A 16,331-nucleotide genomic window follows, 5' to 3' on the forward strand; every position below is an offset into this window, starting at 1 on the left:
TCCATGAGCACATGAGCCAAAGATATTTATACACCTTTGGCGGAGGCGGTATTTATAGCAGTAAACATAGATGAATTCTTGTTGGTTTACTTTCTTTACCCTCTGACTGTGCCTCTCTCTGTCTCCCTATGGATTTATGACAGTCTGCCTATGTGCATGTTCAGGACACTAGTCACACTAGCTCACTGCATGCAAAACCTGTACTACATACATGATATGAAGTTTCGGTAACATTTTACAAAAAAAAGGTCTTTGTTGCACCACAATCACATTGATAATGCATTGAAAATGCACTTATAAGGCTTCATAACGCATGCTTATAATCTTGTATGACAGCTTATAACAAGGTTTACGAAGTATTGTAAGTGCTGGTCGTAATGCGTTCAGTGTTGCCAGATTCTGTGAGAGAAACAAGCAACCAGGTCTAGGAAAACCAGCCCAAAAGAAGCGACTATGGGCCACATATAATATATACATCAGCTATTTTCAAATAAAATATTGCGGGGAAATTATAATAAGCAGATCTGGCAACCCTGAATGCATTATAAGCTCACTGAAGGAGCACACTACCATGAATAACTTACATACATAAGTTACTGTTTAAAGACACTTTATAACTGACTTGTCCTGTTCCGCTGAGCTTATAATGCATTATGACCAGCACTTATATTACTTATAAGTCATTCTTTCTTTTTTTGTGCATTATAATGCATTACGAATGCCATTATGAAGCATTATAGACCCGAACTTTAAGTAAGTTTTACCGAAGTTTCCAATGTTTGAAAACATTGGAAAAACTGAAAACAAAACAGGAGACAGTTAGACTCGTACCAAGTGATTGGCAACAGGTGATTATGTTCTTGGCTGGAAGGATATAAGCACTATTACGGCCTTGATTCTTTGTATTTAAGTAATGACTTCATCTGAGTCAAATAACTGAGAACAGAACCGTCGTATCGTCATTGTTGGGTGGAAACCTTGTATGCACAAAACCGTTACTTTTCAGAAAGTGGGAAAAACAAGAGCTTGTGTTCCAACTGCCAATGGATACAATGTAGTTATTATTTAGTCACAAGCTCTTTTCAACACTTTCCATTTGTTCATTATTTATGAAACCCACAGGTACACTCAAGCCACTTTCACTCAAAGGTTTTCTAAACTAGTGAAAATAGCAGATCTACAAGCTCACAACGCATTGCACGATGCAACTGTAACCCAGGTTTGAGAAATATAAACATGTATGTGTATGCCCAGTGAGTAAACATTATGCAGAAAAACGTCAGCTAAGATAAGCACTTATTATGAAAATAGTACTTTTATTTTGAACATGTCACTTCCTGTTGAGTCAAGCTAAGTCCAGTGTGTAGAGTATGTGACTTCCTTTTCCTCATTCCATGAGAGACAGACAGCAGAGCTGTGTGGAGCCAGAAGCCACTATATTGATTAAAAGTTACTAAAAGTGATAAAGTCAAGCTAAAAACAGTCCAGAAGCTGTTTATACATAAAACCACTCATCTGGGTGCAACCAGATGAGCCCTGACTTCGCGTTTGAAGTTAGATGAGATATATCAGCATGGTCAGGTTTTTTGGAACTGCTTGGAGTTTGATTCTGCCTCGATGAAACACCTTGATGTTTGATGGCGAGCTACCCAACCCAATGGAGATGAACACCCAACCCAATGGAGATGAACCAGATGATCAACTAACAATAGCATGCAGAAGAAAGAACACTGAATCCACTGACTGTCTTGATTTACACACGTATCGTTCCAATTCACTCTACAGCACTTTGTGAGCTCTGCTATTTTACTCCTTTTAGGTTTCAAATTAAAAAAATGGCAAAAGTAGTAGATCTGCTACTTTTGATGCTTTTGTGGTAGAAGTTAGAGTAGGAGGTTTCTGCCCGACAGCAACGTTGGTTATATGGTTCATAAGGAGCAGTATGGAGTATTGTCCATCCAGGTTCTCTCTAGGATAAGCCTATAAACTAACAGTTCTAAACGGACCGGAATTTTGTACTTTCCCATAGCAACATGTTCCAGAACATATTCTTCTCCATTAACGGGACGTGACTCATCTCATTCATAACTATTAAATCCCAGTCATCACTGCGACCGCGCCGCACTCCCCTCCACTCCCCTCCCTAATGCTTCCTGAAGAAAATATACCGTGTGTGTGTGTGTGTGTGTGTGTGTGTGTGTGTGTGTGTGTGTGTGTGTGTGTGTGTGTGTGTGTGTGTGTGTGTGTGTGTGTGTGTGTGTGTGTGTGTGTGTGTGTGTGTGTGTGTGTGTGTGTGTGTTGCCTGCCCTCAAATGGAGTCTGGAAGAGTTTGAATAGGCTGAATCGATGATTCTCAATCCTTTTTAATTTCAAGGACCCCCCCCCCCCCCCCCCCCCAGTTTAATATGCATTAAGCCACGGAGCCCTCGCACCGCATCTACAATCCTCAGTGTTCATTTCACTCTGTCACAGTCTCAGACTGTGCCTGTTTACGTGTTGTATTTCTATGTTGTGTTCTAGTTGTTCTGGTTCTATGTTGTCTTCTCCAGCTGTATCTCATGTGTAATCAGCCCTCATGTGTATATAAGCAAATCTTCAGATGATGATATCTTGGGTAAAAAACGTTTTTTTCTATTTTTTTCAAAAACGCGTGAAACACGTTAATGGCACTCAACACCATAGCGCTAAAACATGTGAAACACGTTAATGGCACTCAACACCATAGCGCTAAAACATGTGAAACACGTTAATGGCACTCAATGAGTTCAGAACCGGTGGTCTAAATGTTTGACTTGCATCTAAGAGCATTTCTTTTTCTACCCCCTTCATGTCTAACCTCATCTATATGTACTGTACTTGCTGGATTATGCTATGTGTATGTAGATATCCTTGAGTTTTGCCTGTCTTTGACATGTTTCTCTGTTTTTCTTTCTTTTTCTCCTTTCTCTCCCCCCGGTTTTCTTTTCTCATCCTGAAAACAACAAAACACGATGGAGTTTGCACACACACACACAAAAAAAAACACATTTCACCCTCTTCTTCACACCTGTAAACCATAAAGTTGATTGTGATTGTGATTCCCTTCGCCCACAGATGTGGACCTGCTGGTGTGCAAGCACCAGGGCCCGTCCTGCTGCACCCGGAAGATGGAGGAGAGCTATACGTACGCGGTGAAGCGGGAGACCCTTCAGAACGTTCGCTCCTACACCTTCGACCTCAAGTACCTCCTCTCCGGACACGCAGACGCCTTCCAGGGTAAAGACTAATAGGATACTGGGAATGAGGGGGGGTAGTGGGCTCTGAATGGGAGGTCAGAATTACAGTAGAATGTAATGGTTTATAGGACAGTGATTGTCAACCTTTTTGTACTTTCAAGGACCCAGAGTTTAATATGCATTAAGCCAGTGTTTCTCAACCTGTGGGCCTAGGCCCCACCGGTGGGCCTTGAGGATATTGCAAGTGGGCCCCCAAAATAATTGACAAAACACTAAGATTTTAATCATGTAATACTTGAAAGTGAGTTTTCTTTGTGATACCGATAAATACAGAACTAGTATAAGGTGTTAGTTAATTCCACGGATCCAAGCCGGAACACAATCGATTGATTGATCACTACATTCTCTGAAATTGATCATAGCCGAAACGCGGAAATGTGAGTACTTTTTCCTCCATTGATTTGACATTTTGGATGTGCTACCTTTTTGGGATTTTTTTCAATTCCTACTTTTTATATGTATGCTGGATTTTGGAGTCTAGCACTCCACTGAGAAAACCCATTGTTGATGCGCAACCTCTTTTTCTTATATAATACTGTCTGTTATACATAAGAACAGTAGCTGCTGCTGATCATTTGCGTAAAACACACGACCAAGCCCTTCCCCGTCATCTCACTGAACTTTGTCCTCTATTGCAGTCCAAATGCACTGATGGAAAAAAAATACTTTTGGTTTTGTTCTTTTTGTTTGCAAGGAATTTCTTTATTTGCCCGATATTCGTGAATAACACATTTTTTGTTACTTTCACTTCCCCCCGGGCCCACGGTTGCTGGCGCCCAGGCAAGTATGTGAACTGGTAAAACATGGGCAAAGTCAATTCCCCCCCCCCCCCCCTCCCCCATTCGCCTTTTGATTTCTTTCCTACTTTCTGTGGCTTTGGCAGTAGCAGCAGCGGTGTGGGGAGAAATCAGTCCTGGCTAGAGAGGCAGTGGAGGAACGAGGGTACACACAGGCCCTCTTCTCTGCCTCAGGTTTTTGATTGTGGACTGTGTGCAACGCTCTGATCCTCCTCTGGGAGCAGCACACAGGACAACCTTGGTTTATCCAAAAACTCCGGGGCACGCAAGGTAGCTTTTTCTTTTTTTGAACAATGAAATGTTCAGCAGCATGCTGCCATAGCACTGGAATTCGGGAACCTCCAATGTAAAGCGTGCAGGCACTCCTCTGAAATCCTGTTTCAGAGGTTTTATTTGTACTGTATTTGTCAAGAAGGGAATTGTGCGCGCATGTGTGTGTGTGTGTGTGTGTGTGTGCGTGCACGTTTGTGTCTCAGGTGAATTAGGTCCTGCGGTCTCTCTCTCTCTCTCTCTCCCCCCCCCCCCCCCCACTTTTACATGTACATCAGATCTACAAGCTCACAACGCATCGCGATCATGCGACGCGTTGTGAGCTTGTAGATCGGCTATTTTCAAATAAAATCTTGCGTGGAAATTATAATAAACAGATCTGGCAACCCCGAAGGCCAGTTGCCTCTGCTTGTCCTCCGTTTTCCGCCGGTAATTGCAATGTCATTTGAATTCTGAAATTTCCGAAACAGACAGTGTTTTTTTTTTTCTTTCTTCTCCCCCCCTAAAACCTCCCAACACTACTATCCCACAGGGCTGGCGAGATGCTTTGAATGTTTTTGGTGCTACAGGAATTCAGGGCACCATGCAATTTGTTTTATAGGACGATGTACTGCCGAGACGGCGTGTGTAGGCCAAGGTTTGTTTTTATGATGGCTGTCGGGATACCAGCGGCCTTCGCTCTCCAATATGGAAAACTTCATGCATGACATGCGAGCATGCGGCGTAATGAGGAATGAAAATGTTATGCCGAACTTAAAGGAGCAATAATGGAAACTGGATTAGGCTGCCTCTTAGACATCGGCGTCCCTGGAAAGTATTACAGTAATGTCAGACCTGTGACTGTCAGCGAGAGAGGAAACGGTTTTAAGAGTACAGTATGTGAGCATAACCCAGACATACTGTAGGCCTATACCCTTTTCTGAGGAGAGTGCACTTACACATGAGAACCAGTGTCGGCGTCAGTGAGGCACTTGTCTCCCCACTGCAGGAAGACAGACAGACAGACTGACCGACAGACTGAACTGAGAGGCATACAGACAGAAGAGAGGCAAGCAGACAGACAGACAGACAGACGGACGGTTTGCAGTAAAATCCCTCAAACCATCGCACTAAACATGTTTGCCATTTTCTGGCAAACATGTTTGTGCCACTGTAAACTGTGGTACAAACACGTTCTGCACAGTCTGCAGCATACACACACACACACACACACACACACGCACACACACACACACACCCCCCCACACACACACACACACACACACGCACACGCACACGCACACACACACACACACACACACACACACACACACACACACACACACACACACACACACACACACACACACACACACACACACACACACACACAGTGGCAGATAGAGAGCAAGAGAGATCTCAGTGACAGTGGCGCTGAAACTTAAAGACACATGCTGCTACATGGATAATCTGTCTGATAATGATAATTAATATAAGGAGGTGGTTGTAGGCTACCAGAGGTATATGCCACTTAGCCTACCAGCTAGCGTCAGCTCAGCTGTTGATAATTGTCTTTTCAGCTCCGATCATAATAAAACTATCACTGATGGGATTCCGAGGGCGAGTGTGACCGATGGTCCTTCTGGTGGATTTTGAAGATTGACTGTCAGTGTTTCTATCGTTCATAACATCGATCTGAAAGTAATCCAACGGATATCATTAACGTCTATAGTTGTCGTTATAGTGGTGGTGTGGACTCTGCCATGCCGTTAGAACTATTTTTTAAAACAACGTTATTTAAAGTTATCGTTATCCGGCTTTGTCGAGTGTCTATACGAACACAATCGGCCCGTGTTTCGGGAGAGGGAAGCCGAGCTGGGAAGGGAATTTGTAACTACACTTAGTCTTGTCAGTGGGGAGTGTTGGGTGGGAGGAGTAGGACGAAGGCTCTACGACCAGGGTTGCCAGATCTGCTTATTATAATTTCCCCGCAGTATTTTATTTGAAAATAGCCGATATACAAGCTCACAACGCGTCGCACCGCGACGCGTTGTGAGCTTGTAGATCTGCTATTTTCAAATAGCTGATGTATATGTTAAAGTGCTCACGTGGCCCATAGTCGCTTTTTTTGGGCTGCTTTTCCTAGACCCGGTTGCTTGTTTCTCTCACAGAATCTGGCAACACTGTCTACGACCTCCCGGTGGGGTCTCCTCACCTCTGCCAGTGAGGAGACCCCACGGGAGGTCGTAGACAGCGTTGCCAGATTATGTGAGAGAAACAAGAATCTGACCAAAAAACTGGGGAGAAAAAAGGTAGAATGCACAAAAAAACTAATTTATCGTCATGGGTGGTCCAAACAGGCACGGGATGTTAGAAACTGTGGAATAACAATATAAAACCACATGCTTGACAGTTCTAGTTGTAGTGTGTCAGTGTAGTCCTCTCTCACAGGGCCTTCTAAGGACAATCCCTGTCCTGTCTGAGTGCTCCGTGTGGAATGTCAAGTGGTGAGTGGCTGAGATACCACATGAAGTCATGGGAATATGAATTTGGCTGATACTGCACACACATTCTTAACCACTTAAGCCCTATTTAAGCTCTATTATGTTAATTTGTTTGTGTGTGTGTGTGTGTGTGTGTGTGTGAATACATTTTTATTTTGTCCAATCCGTATGGTAGAGTATGTATACAGTATATCTTTTTTTACGATTGGGGTTGTTGTGTTTGGTCTCCCTGCTCTTCTATTGAGACATTTTAGATCCTGGTTTGACACGAATGTTGACCTGAAGGTCAGAATTCAATTTCTCCCCTGAGCGAGCAGGCAGGCTCTATTAACTCGGTGGTAAAAAAAATTGCACTTGCACAAGAGACCCGGGTTCAAATCTGCGGTAGAACAGGAAAGTTACAGTACATAGTGCAGATTTAAAAAATGAATAAAGCCACTCTACAAGCTGTGCCCGACACGTCGTGAGCTTGAAGATCTGCTTTTCCCCCCTCTTTTTTTTGTTGAGAATATCAAAAACATTTTTGATTTTTTTTAATGATTTCTTGCCTATAATGACATGGCCAAAATAGCGATACCAGGATTAATGTGATACTTAAACCCTATACTTAGTTGACCGCATTCCCAAGGTCCCCGGCCAGATTCCCAAGGACCCTAGCTACTTAACAGCAGTTGACCAAAGGGTTCAATTGGTTAAACGCACCCAATTTTGGTTGATGGCTAATGACCTAAATGTGTTTGTGGGTCCCTCACTTTCCCTGTCTTTATTTTACACATTGTCTCTGTCGGGTGGAAACCAAAACTGTTACCTTTTTCAGGTTTCGGTTGGACTATTGTCATGCCAGACCCCTGAACAGTGTTTGTGCCAAGTTTGGTGCGGGTCGGAGCAACAGTGCACCATAACGCGTGGCCCCTGGGGGACCCCTGACACAGCTAGCTGGGTTGTACAACGTGGTCCCTGGTGTGACTATTCTCATGCCAAACCCCTAAACAGTGTTTGTGCCAAATTTGGTGAGGATCAGATCAACGGTGCGCCTCGCAAGTCCGGATGTTACGTTTGCGACGTCCGCTGTCGGTCCACCAGAAACCTCTTATTCCATATTTTTTACTTTTTGTGTTTTTTTAATGAATTAATGCCCTACTTGATCATAGTATAGCGTAACACAAAAGTATCAAAAATAGAAGATCTGCAATCATGAAACTTTTGAGCTTGATGATCTGCCATTTTTTTTTATTGAATCCTGAAAAGTAACAGTTTTGGACATATGAGCTTTCCACCCGACAGAGACGGTAGGATAAAAATGTTGCTGTTAACAACAACAACTGGATAATATAACTTTTAACCTTTTGAGGGAACATACTTTTAACCTTTTGAGGGAACATAATAACATTGTAGTATGTGTGTGTAAAAGATGTGAATATTGTCAGCTGACTGCCTTAGATGGTCTTTCCAAGATTGTTTCAATCACTTCTCTCACTTGCTGTAGTATAAAATAATGTTTATTACAAAGTTGATGATGACAGTGCAACGCATAGTGTATTGCCACAAAATATTAATAAACACGACCGTAGAAATAACACGACAGCAACGACATACTGCAAACACGGCTCACTCAGTAGCGTGGGACAGAATGTGTATGTGTGGATATGTTTTTTTTTGTGGTTTGATCTGAGTATATTGTTGGTCAATCCGCTACAGCGTGTATGTACTGTATACCAAAGTTTTTTCTGTGGTAATCCTCCATAGTCATGTTGTTAATTTCAATTTTCCTTTTCAACTCAAAATCACCCATGCTGATTGCTGAGGTTTAGCCAAGGGGACGTGCCCGTTAGAAGGCAGATGGCGTGTGTGTGTGTGTGTGTGTGTGTGTGTGTGTGTGTGGCGCGCGTGTGTGTGTGTGTGTGTGTGTGTGTGTTTGGGTTGGCCTGCTTTTGTTTTGACAGCCCGAAAGGCCCTACTGTGCTTTGTCTCGTGTGGGAGTTGTCATGTCATGAGTGTGACCCCATAAACACGGACCACATTTATCATCATCGAGCTGCCGCTTTTCAGCCGCACACAAAATGAGATCAATGGAAACTTCCAAGATTATGATCACAAGTTGCACTAAAATAGAAGCGTTTCCAGTAAATGTCTTGTTGAGGTATACTGTAACTGCACTGTATTTTTCTGAGGCAAGCCGCAGACAAGGTCACATCCTGATTCCTGGGGTTAAGATCCTTATGCAATGACCTCTGACCCCCAATGGCCTCCTGTGCATACTCCCAACCCCCCCAGCCTCCCAATCGTCACCTTAAGGGAAGCACGCACGTACACCAGTGTTGCCATGTCTGCTTATTGTGGGCTTGTTTTTCTGTAAAGTCTCTTATAAATATTGGTACTGTAGTTGCGGGTTGGGTTTTTTTGGGCTTGTTTCCTAATGTTGTTTATAATGCTCTTAAACATTTTCATGGCAAGGACCCCCAGATTAATGTATTTGTCTGCAGACCCCGATCTGAAAATATTTGAAGCCCCCCCCCCATACAAGATTTGTATTGTTAAAATATTTCCCAAATATTCCAAAATTAAAAAAAGGTTTCTCAAGATTTATTATTAATATTTTTCGAAAATAGCAGATCTACTAGCTCACAACGTGTCGCATCGCGGCGCGTTGTGAGCTTGTAGGTCGGCTATTTTCAATTAGCCGTAGCCTAGTCGCTTCTTTTGGGCTCGTTTTCATTGACCTGGTTGCTTATTTCTCTCGCTTATTTCTCTGGCAACACCGACGCACGCGCGCACGCTGAACGGATTTGAGACGAGGCAGTGTTCTGCAGCGACCAAGTTGTCTGACATCTGTATAAAATAATCACGACGACACACACAATAATAATGGGAATGGGAGCTCTCTGACTTGACTTCATCTGGAGCCATGAATCCCTCACCCAGTCCACATGACTCACGATGTGAATGATTGCCACGTCGTGCAACCGTTTTGCTTCCATTCTAGATCAGCAATTTCCAAAAAGCACAACTTTTTGCATTATTTGCAATACATGCAAGAAAAATGCTGTGCATTTCATCACTTGCCAATGTCACACATATGTCACAGCGTTGACAGCTGTTCTGATTAAAAGCGTCGGTGTACTGTATGCTAACGCCAGACCGTGATTAGATCACTGCTGCCCTTGTTGTAAACAGTTGACCCAAAACCTTTTAATCGGAATGGAAAAAAAGTGTCCATGTATGCCCAGCGTATGACTACTGCTGTGATTACTGTTGCAGTGCGAGGGGTTGTGAGCTTGTAGTTTGGCTATTTTCACAATATTTATCTGTGGAACCGAGTCACACTAAATGTAATGCCTATACAATTTCAAGTGCATGTCAGGGTGGGGGGGTCCCCAGTTCAATTATGATTATTTTGGGGGGTTGAAACGTTTGGGAACCCTTCGTACTAGCCTACTACTGCTGCTGCTACTACTACTAATGCTACTTCTACTATTAACAAGTAGTTCCTTTGAGCTTCAGTTAGACAAGGCAGTATCTTCACAATTTATCTATCAGGTGTATGGGAAACGTGTGTGTGTGTGTGTGTGTGTGTGTGTGTGTGTGTGTGTGTGTGTGTGTGTGTGTGTGTGTGTGTGTGTGTGTGTGTGTGTGTGTGTGTGTGTGTGTGTGTGTGTGTGTGTGTGTGTGTGACTGTGTGAAAGACAGGTGGGAATGACAGAATGTGTATCTTGAGTGTATATACCCACACTGCAGGGGAGCAGATGTCATGAAAATGCTGACACTTTTGATACCAAGTGTCACTGATATGCAGGGGGACCTAGCCTGGAGCTAAAGGCCATGACATCTGTGCGTGCGTGCGTGCGCGCGCGCGTGTGTGTGTGTGTGTGGGTGGGTGCCTGTGTGGGTGCCTGTATCTGTGTTGACAACACTCCATCGTTACCATAGACACCTCGCTGCAGAAGGTGCGCGGGCCGATGCTGACAAATGTTTTTATGGAATTTTCCCTCTCATCCCAAATAGCGTTTCAGTGCTGAATGAATCAAAGCACCTTGTGCAACTTCTCCCCCCAGTGAGAGACAGAGTGTTAGCGGCCATGGCAGGCACAATGCTTTCTTGTTATGGCAAGATAATTAGCTGATCCCCGTCTCATCTGCCAGGAACCCTCCTGACCCCCTGTCCTCAGAGACATCGAGGTGTGCGTGCATGCGCGCGCGCGTGTGTGTGTGTCACAAGAGAGAGAGAGTGTTACGACCCCCACCCTAGGGGTGGTGTGAGTGCAACATATATGACTCTTTGAAACCAGTTTGCAAAAAGAATGGATATTTATTACAAAGTTCACGGTCAAAAAGTCATTAAATGTCCAAAATGTCCTTAAAGTCTAGTCACAGGTTACCTTTTACCTTTTAACAATATCAAAAATGTGCCTTTCCTGGAAGGCTAAAGGCTATTGTAGCTCAGGCAAATAAGCAAAACAAAAGGAAACAAAAACAAGTTAACTGGCCAATTGAAAAGGAAACAAAAACAAATAAAGAGACTGTTAAATCACTCAAAAGGGTTATCCAAACATTAAGTCAAAGTCAGCCTTTCCTAAGGGCTCAAACCATACTTTAACAAACCAAACAAACGAGGGGTCAGTGGTGGAGAGGACAGGGAAGGTCTCATCTCAATGAATTAGCTGCCTGCAGTGCTTTTATAGCCATCACATGATGGGTGATCAAGTCCACCTGTGGAGCACACAGCCCATTAGCCAATTGCACCCCTATAGCAGAGTCTAGCCAATCACAGTGGGATTTAGAGCCTTCTCTCACTCCTCCTCACCCATGACAGACACCTCCTGCATGATAAGGAAGAAACATGCAGTCAGTCACCTCTTCCTCATACATGTCAATAATATATTACTCATACATCATAATAATACATAATCATAAGGTCACCTGACCGTAACACCTCCCCCCTCAAGAGGGAACTTCATCTCCCCCAGATGAAGTTCACTCAATAAGGACCTCCACCTGTAATGTATCTATAGAGAAAAAGACACAAAAAACATTAACAATAAACTCTTGACAGGGCGTCTGCAAGGACATTATCCAGCCCTTTCTTGTGGCGTATCTCAATATTAAAATCCTGTACCAATAGAGACCATCTCATTAGTCTCTGGTTCGAGTTCTGCATCTGTTTCAGAAAAACCAAAGGGTTATGGTCAGTATACACAAGCACCGGCAATGGACTTGAACCTACATACACTTCAAAAAACTGCAAAGCTAAAACCAAGGCCAAAGCCTCCTTTTCCACTGTGCTGTAGTTCAACTGAGCCCCACCGAACTTCTTCGAGTAGTAGCAGACGGGATGGTCGATGCCCAGCTCGTCCACCTGCAGCAACACAGCACCCGCACCGCTGTCACAGGCGTCTACCTCCAGCTTGAATGGACGTCTGAAGTCAGGCGCCGCCAGGACAGGCGCACTGCAGAGGAGCGCTTTACAGGACTCAAAAGAGTGTTGGCAGGCAGGTGACCAGACGTAAGGCTTCTTCTCACTAGTCATACTAGTCAGTGGTACAACCACTGCTGCGAAATTTTTGCAATAAGACCTATAAAAGCTACTCATACCAATAAACCGGCGAAGTTCCCGCCTGGTTTTAGGTACTGGATAGTCAAGTATTGCTTTGATCTTTGCGTCCAATGCACGCACTTTGCCTTGTCCCACCTGCCTTCCAAGATATGTTACCGTGGCACGGGCAAACTCACATTTAGCCACATTCACTGTGAGATTAGCCCCCAGTAACTTTTCAAAAACCTCCCTTAGCGTGTGAATATGTTCAGCCCATGTATTAGAAAAAACCACCACATCATCCAAATAGACCTCGCAGTCTTTTACTCCGCTCAGAACTGTGCGCATCAACCTTTGAAAAGTAGCCGGCGCGTTACGGAGGCCAAAAGGCATCACTGTGTACTGGTACAACCCATCGGGTGTAACAAAAGCCGAAATATCAGACGCACGCTCAGTCAAAGGCACTTGCCAGTAGCCTTTGAGTAAATCCAATTTAGTAACAAATTTGGCGGCGCCGACCCGGTCGACGCAATCCTCCATGCGCGGAAGAGGATAAGAATCAGCCACTGTTACATTATTCACTTTTCTATAATCCGTGCAAAAACGCATGCTGCCATCGGATTTGGGCACTAGCAGACAAGGAGAGCTCCAGGCACTTGAGCTCGGAATAGCCAAATTATTCCCCAATAAATAATCAATTTCTTTCTTTATCAATTCCCGTTTCGTGGGATTAACACGATAAGCATGCTGCTTAATAGGCGAGTGCCCCCTCACATCCACATCATGAGCCAGGACTGTGGTGCGGGATGGCGTATCTGAAAACAAACCCATGTTATTTTTAATTAATGCCATAATGTCTGCTTGTGCACCCTTATCCAAATGAGACAAAAATGTCGGCAAGTCTCGCAGCACATCAGAATTCTGCAAACGCGCACCAGCAGAATTCTTAACCCGCAGCCCATCACTCTCGGGGGTATAGAGTGAGGGAGCCGCTGGCGCAACAGTGGCCACTGCCACCGGCGCAACAGACGCACGGGCCACGTATGGCTTCAGCATATTCACATGACACACTCTCGTTTTCCTTTTTCTGTCTGGTGTTTCCACCACATAATCAGTTTCACATAGTTTCTTCTGAACTACATATGGACCACAAAATTTTGATTGAAAAGCTGAACTAGGAATCGGGAGGAGAGCAAGAACCTTTTGTCCCACCGCAAATTCCCTCTGAACTGCTTTTTTATCAAAACGTTCCTTCATTTGATCCTGGCACTGCTTTAATGCAGCCGTAGCAACCTCACAAGCCTTGTGCAGGCGCTCACGGAATTCGCTCACGTAACTTAACACACCTTTTGCTGGGCTTGTTGGCTTGGCCAACACACTGTCTCTCAGCACACGCAAAGGACCTCGGACTGTGTGTCCAAAGACTAGTTCTGCTGGGCTAAATCCCAGCGACTCCTGCACTGATTCCCTCGCAGCTAGCATTAGAAAGGGCAATCCCTCATCCCACTGTCTGCCTGTTTCTAGACAAAATTTCTTCAGCATAGCTTTAAGAGTCTGATGAAAACGCTCAAGCGCGCCCTGGCTCTCTGGGTGATAGGCACTAGATTTAATGTGTTTAATAGCAAGTGATTCCATCACCTGAGAAAACACTCTGGACGTGAAATTAGATCCGTTGTCACTCTGCAAAAAACGAGCTAAACCAAAAGTCGAAAAGAAATTAGTCAGCGCTTTGATCACCGGTTTAGCTTTAATTGTGCGCAGCGGGATCGCCTCTGGATAGCGAGTGGCGACACACATCAAAGTAAGCAGAAAACGGTGGCCAGATTTCGTTTTGGGCAACGGCCCCACGCAGTCAATAATAATGTGCTCAAATGGCTCCCCCATAGCAGGGACAGGTTTTAACGGAGCCGGGGGAATCACCTGGTTAGGTTTCCCCATCACCTGGCACACATGACACGAGCGACAAAAATCAGACACGTCGGTTTTCAATCCAGGCCAAAAGAAATAGCGCAAAATGCGCTGATAAGTTTTCCGAACACCCAAGTGCCCAGAAAAATTATCATGAGACAAACTCAGAATTTGAGAACGAAATGTTTTGGGGACAACAATTTGGTACACCGTGTTCCACTCTGCCTCCACAGCAGACGATGGACACCATTTACGCACCAGAATATCACCATCCAGACCGTAGGCACAATCTGTGCCCCCCACACGGCTTGCTTCCCAGCATGAAGCCAAGGACGGGTCATTCTGCTGCGCAAACACAAATGAATCCCTCTTTACATCGAACGCAAAATCTGGCTTAATAGGCAACACGTTTTCCACCTTTTTCTTGGGGCTAGTAGCAGAAGTGCACAACGGATCATCACTACAGAAAAACGAATCACTCAGATTAATTTCCTCAGCGTTTTTCCTAGCCTGCGCACGAGTCACAGCACAAGCAGGAAAAACATTCTGTGCGCCCTCGCACACAAACTCAGAAATCACTGGATGCTCTATCACCTCAAAAGTAGGGAAAACTTTATCACCTGCCAAGTCGTTACCAAGGATCAACGCGATCCCCTCTACTGGTAAACCTTCCCGTATGCCCACCTGCACAAGGCCCGTAACCAACGGTGAGCGCAAAAACACCCTATGGAGAGGCGCACGAGAGGATGCCATCTCCACACCCAGCAGCAACGCATCAGAACCACAGGAAGAGCCTTCTGAAAAAGGCAAAACAGACTGTAACATCAGCGACTGTGCCGCACCTGTGTCACGTAAGATGGTAATGGGAATTTGTTCTTTCTCACCATCGCACAGAGACACAGTACCTTTAAATAGAAAAGGACCGAAACATTCCTCAGTCTCCGCCCGGACAGACACTGCCTCAGGCTGACACTGAGCAACATTACGCACAAACGACACTGCTTTTGACTTCCTGTATTTCTGATTTTGACCTTCTTTTTCGTTGCTCTGTGAGCGTGTTGGACACTCCCGAATTAAATGGCCTTCCTCATGACAAGCAAAACACTTGCGTGCTTCCCCACTGTTCCCAGCCCCGCCCGCACCATTACCATTACGCGGCGGACTGTTTGGTGACTTTGCTTTATTCCAAGGTTTCCCATTTTTCCCGTGGTTACCCCTGGACTCCCGGTGCATAGGAGAAAAGTTTGACCTGTGCGTTAACACAAACTCATCTGCACAAACGGCAGCTTTAGACACGGTGTTAACTTTCTGCTCGTTAAGGTACATGACAATGCGCTCTGGAATGCAGTTCTTAAATTCCTCCAATAGAATTAATTCCCTGAGCTGCTCAAAGTCAGCCACTTTGCTTGCCGTACACCACTTATTGAACAACACCGTTTTCACCTGAGCAAATTCGACAAATGACTGGTCAGCAGGTTTTTCAGTGGAACGAAATTTTTGGCGATATGCCTCTGGGACCAATTCATAAGTACGCAAAATGCTTTTTTTCACCGTCTCATAGTCGAGACTCTGGTCTAGGGTCAGGCTGGTACAGACCTCCTGCGCTTTACCACTTAGTTTGCACTGCAATAACAAAGCCCACATATTCTCTGGCCATTTCAGTGTATTTGCTATGCGTTCAAACGCATGAAAGTAGGAGTCAACCTCACCTTCTCTGAAGGGTGGCACAAGGGCAATGTGCCTGCCCACATCGAACACTGCTCTGGGGGTAGTGCTGTTGCTTTCTGGAGCTTCCAGCGGAGTAGTAACCTGGGGGGATGCAGCCGGCAACCTAGCTCTCATATGCATGAGTTCCAGCTCCTTTTGTTGCTGTTGCAATTTAACCTCCTCTTTTTTTAGTTCCAACTCACTCCTTAACCTTTCCTGCTCACTTTTTAACCTTTCCTGCTCACTTTTTAAGCGTTCCTCACGCATTAACTTGCACTCTGTCTCTCTGAGACGGAGTTTCAGCTGCATGTTCTCCTCCAATTCCCCCCCAGGTGTGACATCTGGTGATGTCTGAGTGGTCG

General features: G+C 44.7%; 1 protein-coding gene across 2 annotated transcripts in view; it reads left to right on the forward strand.

Annotated features, from left to right (window-relative positions):
* The window catches only part of LOC311046047 (glypican-5-like), a 237,043-nt gene that overhangs the window by 23,482 nt on the left and 197,230 nt on the right, over nt 1–16,331 (forward strand). For both annotated transcript variants that reach the window (XM_084058148.1, XM_084058149.1), the window contains exon 2: nt 3,094–3,255. In XM_084058148.1, coding sequence (XP_083914274.1) covers nt 3,094–3,255 — 162 coding nt within the window. The remainder of the gene's footprint in view (nt 1–3,093; nt 3,256–16,331) is intronic.

This window comes from Gymnoscopelus microlampas, assembly GCF_963454915.1.
Source record: "Gymnoscopelus microlampas genome assembly, chromosome: 5".
NCBI classification, from domain to species: Eukaryota; Metazoa; Chordata; class Actinopteri; order Myctophiformes; family Myctophidae; genus Gymnoscopelus; species Gymnoscopelus microlampas.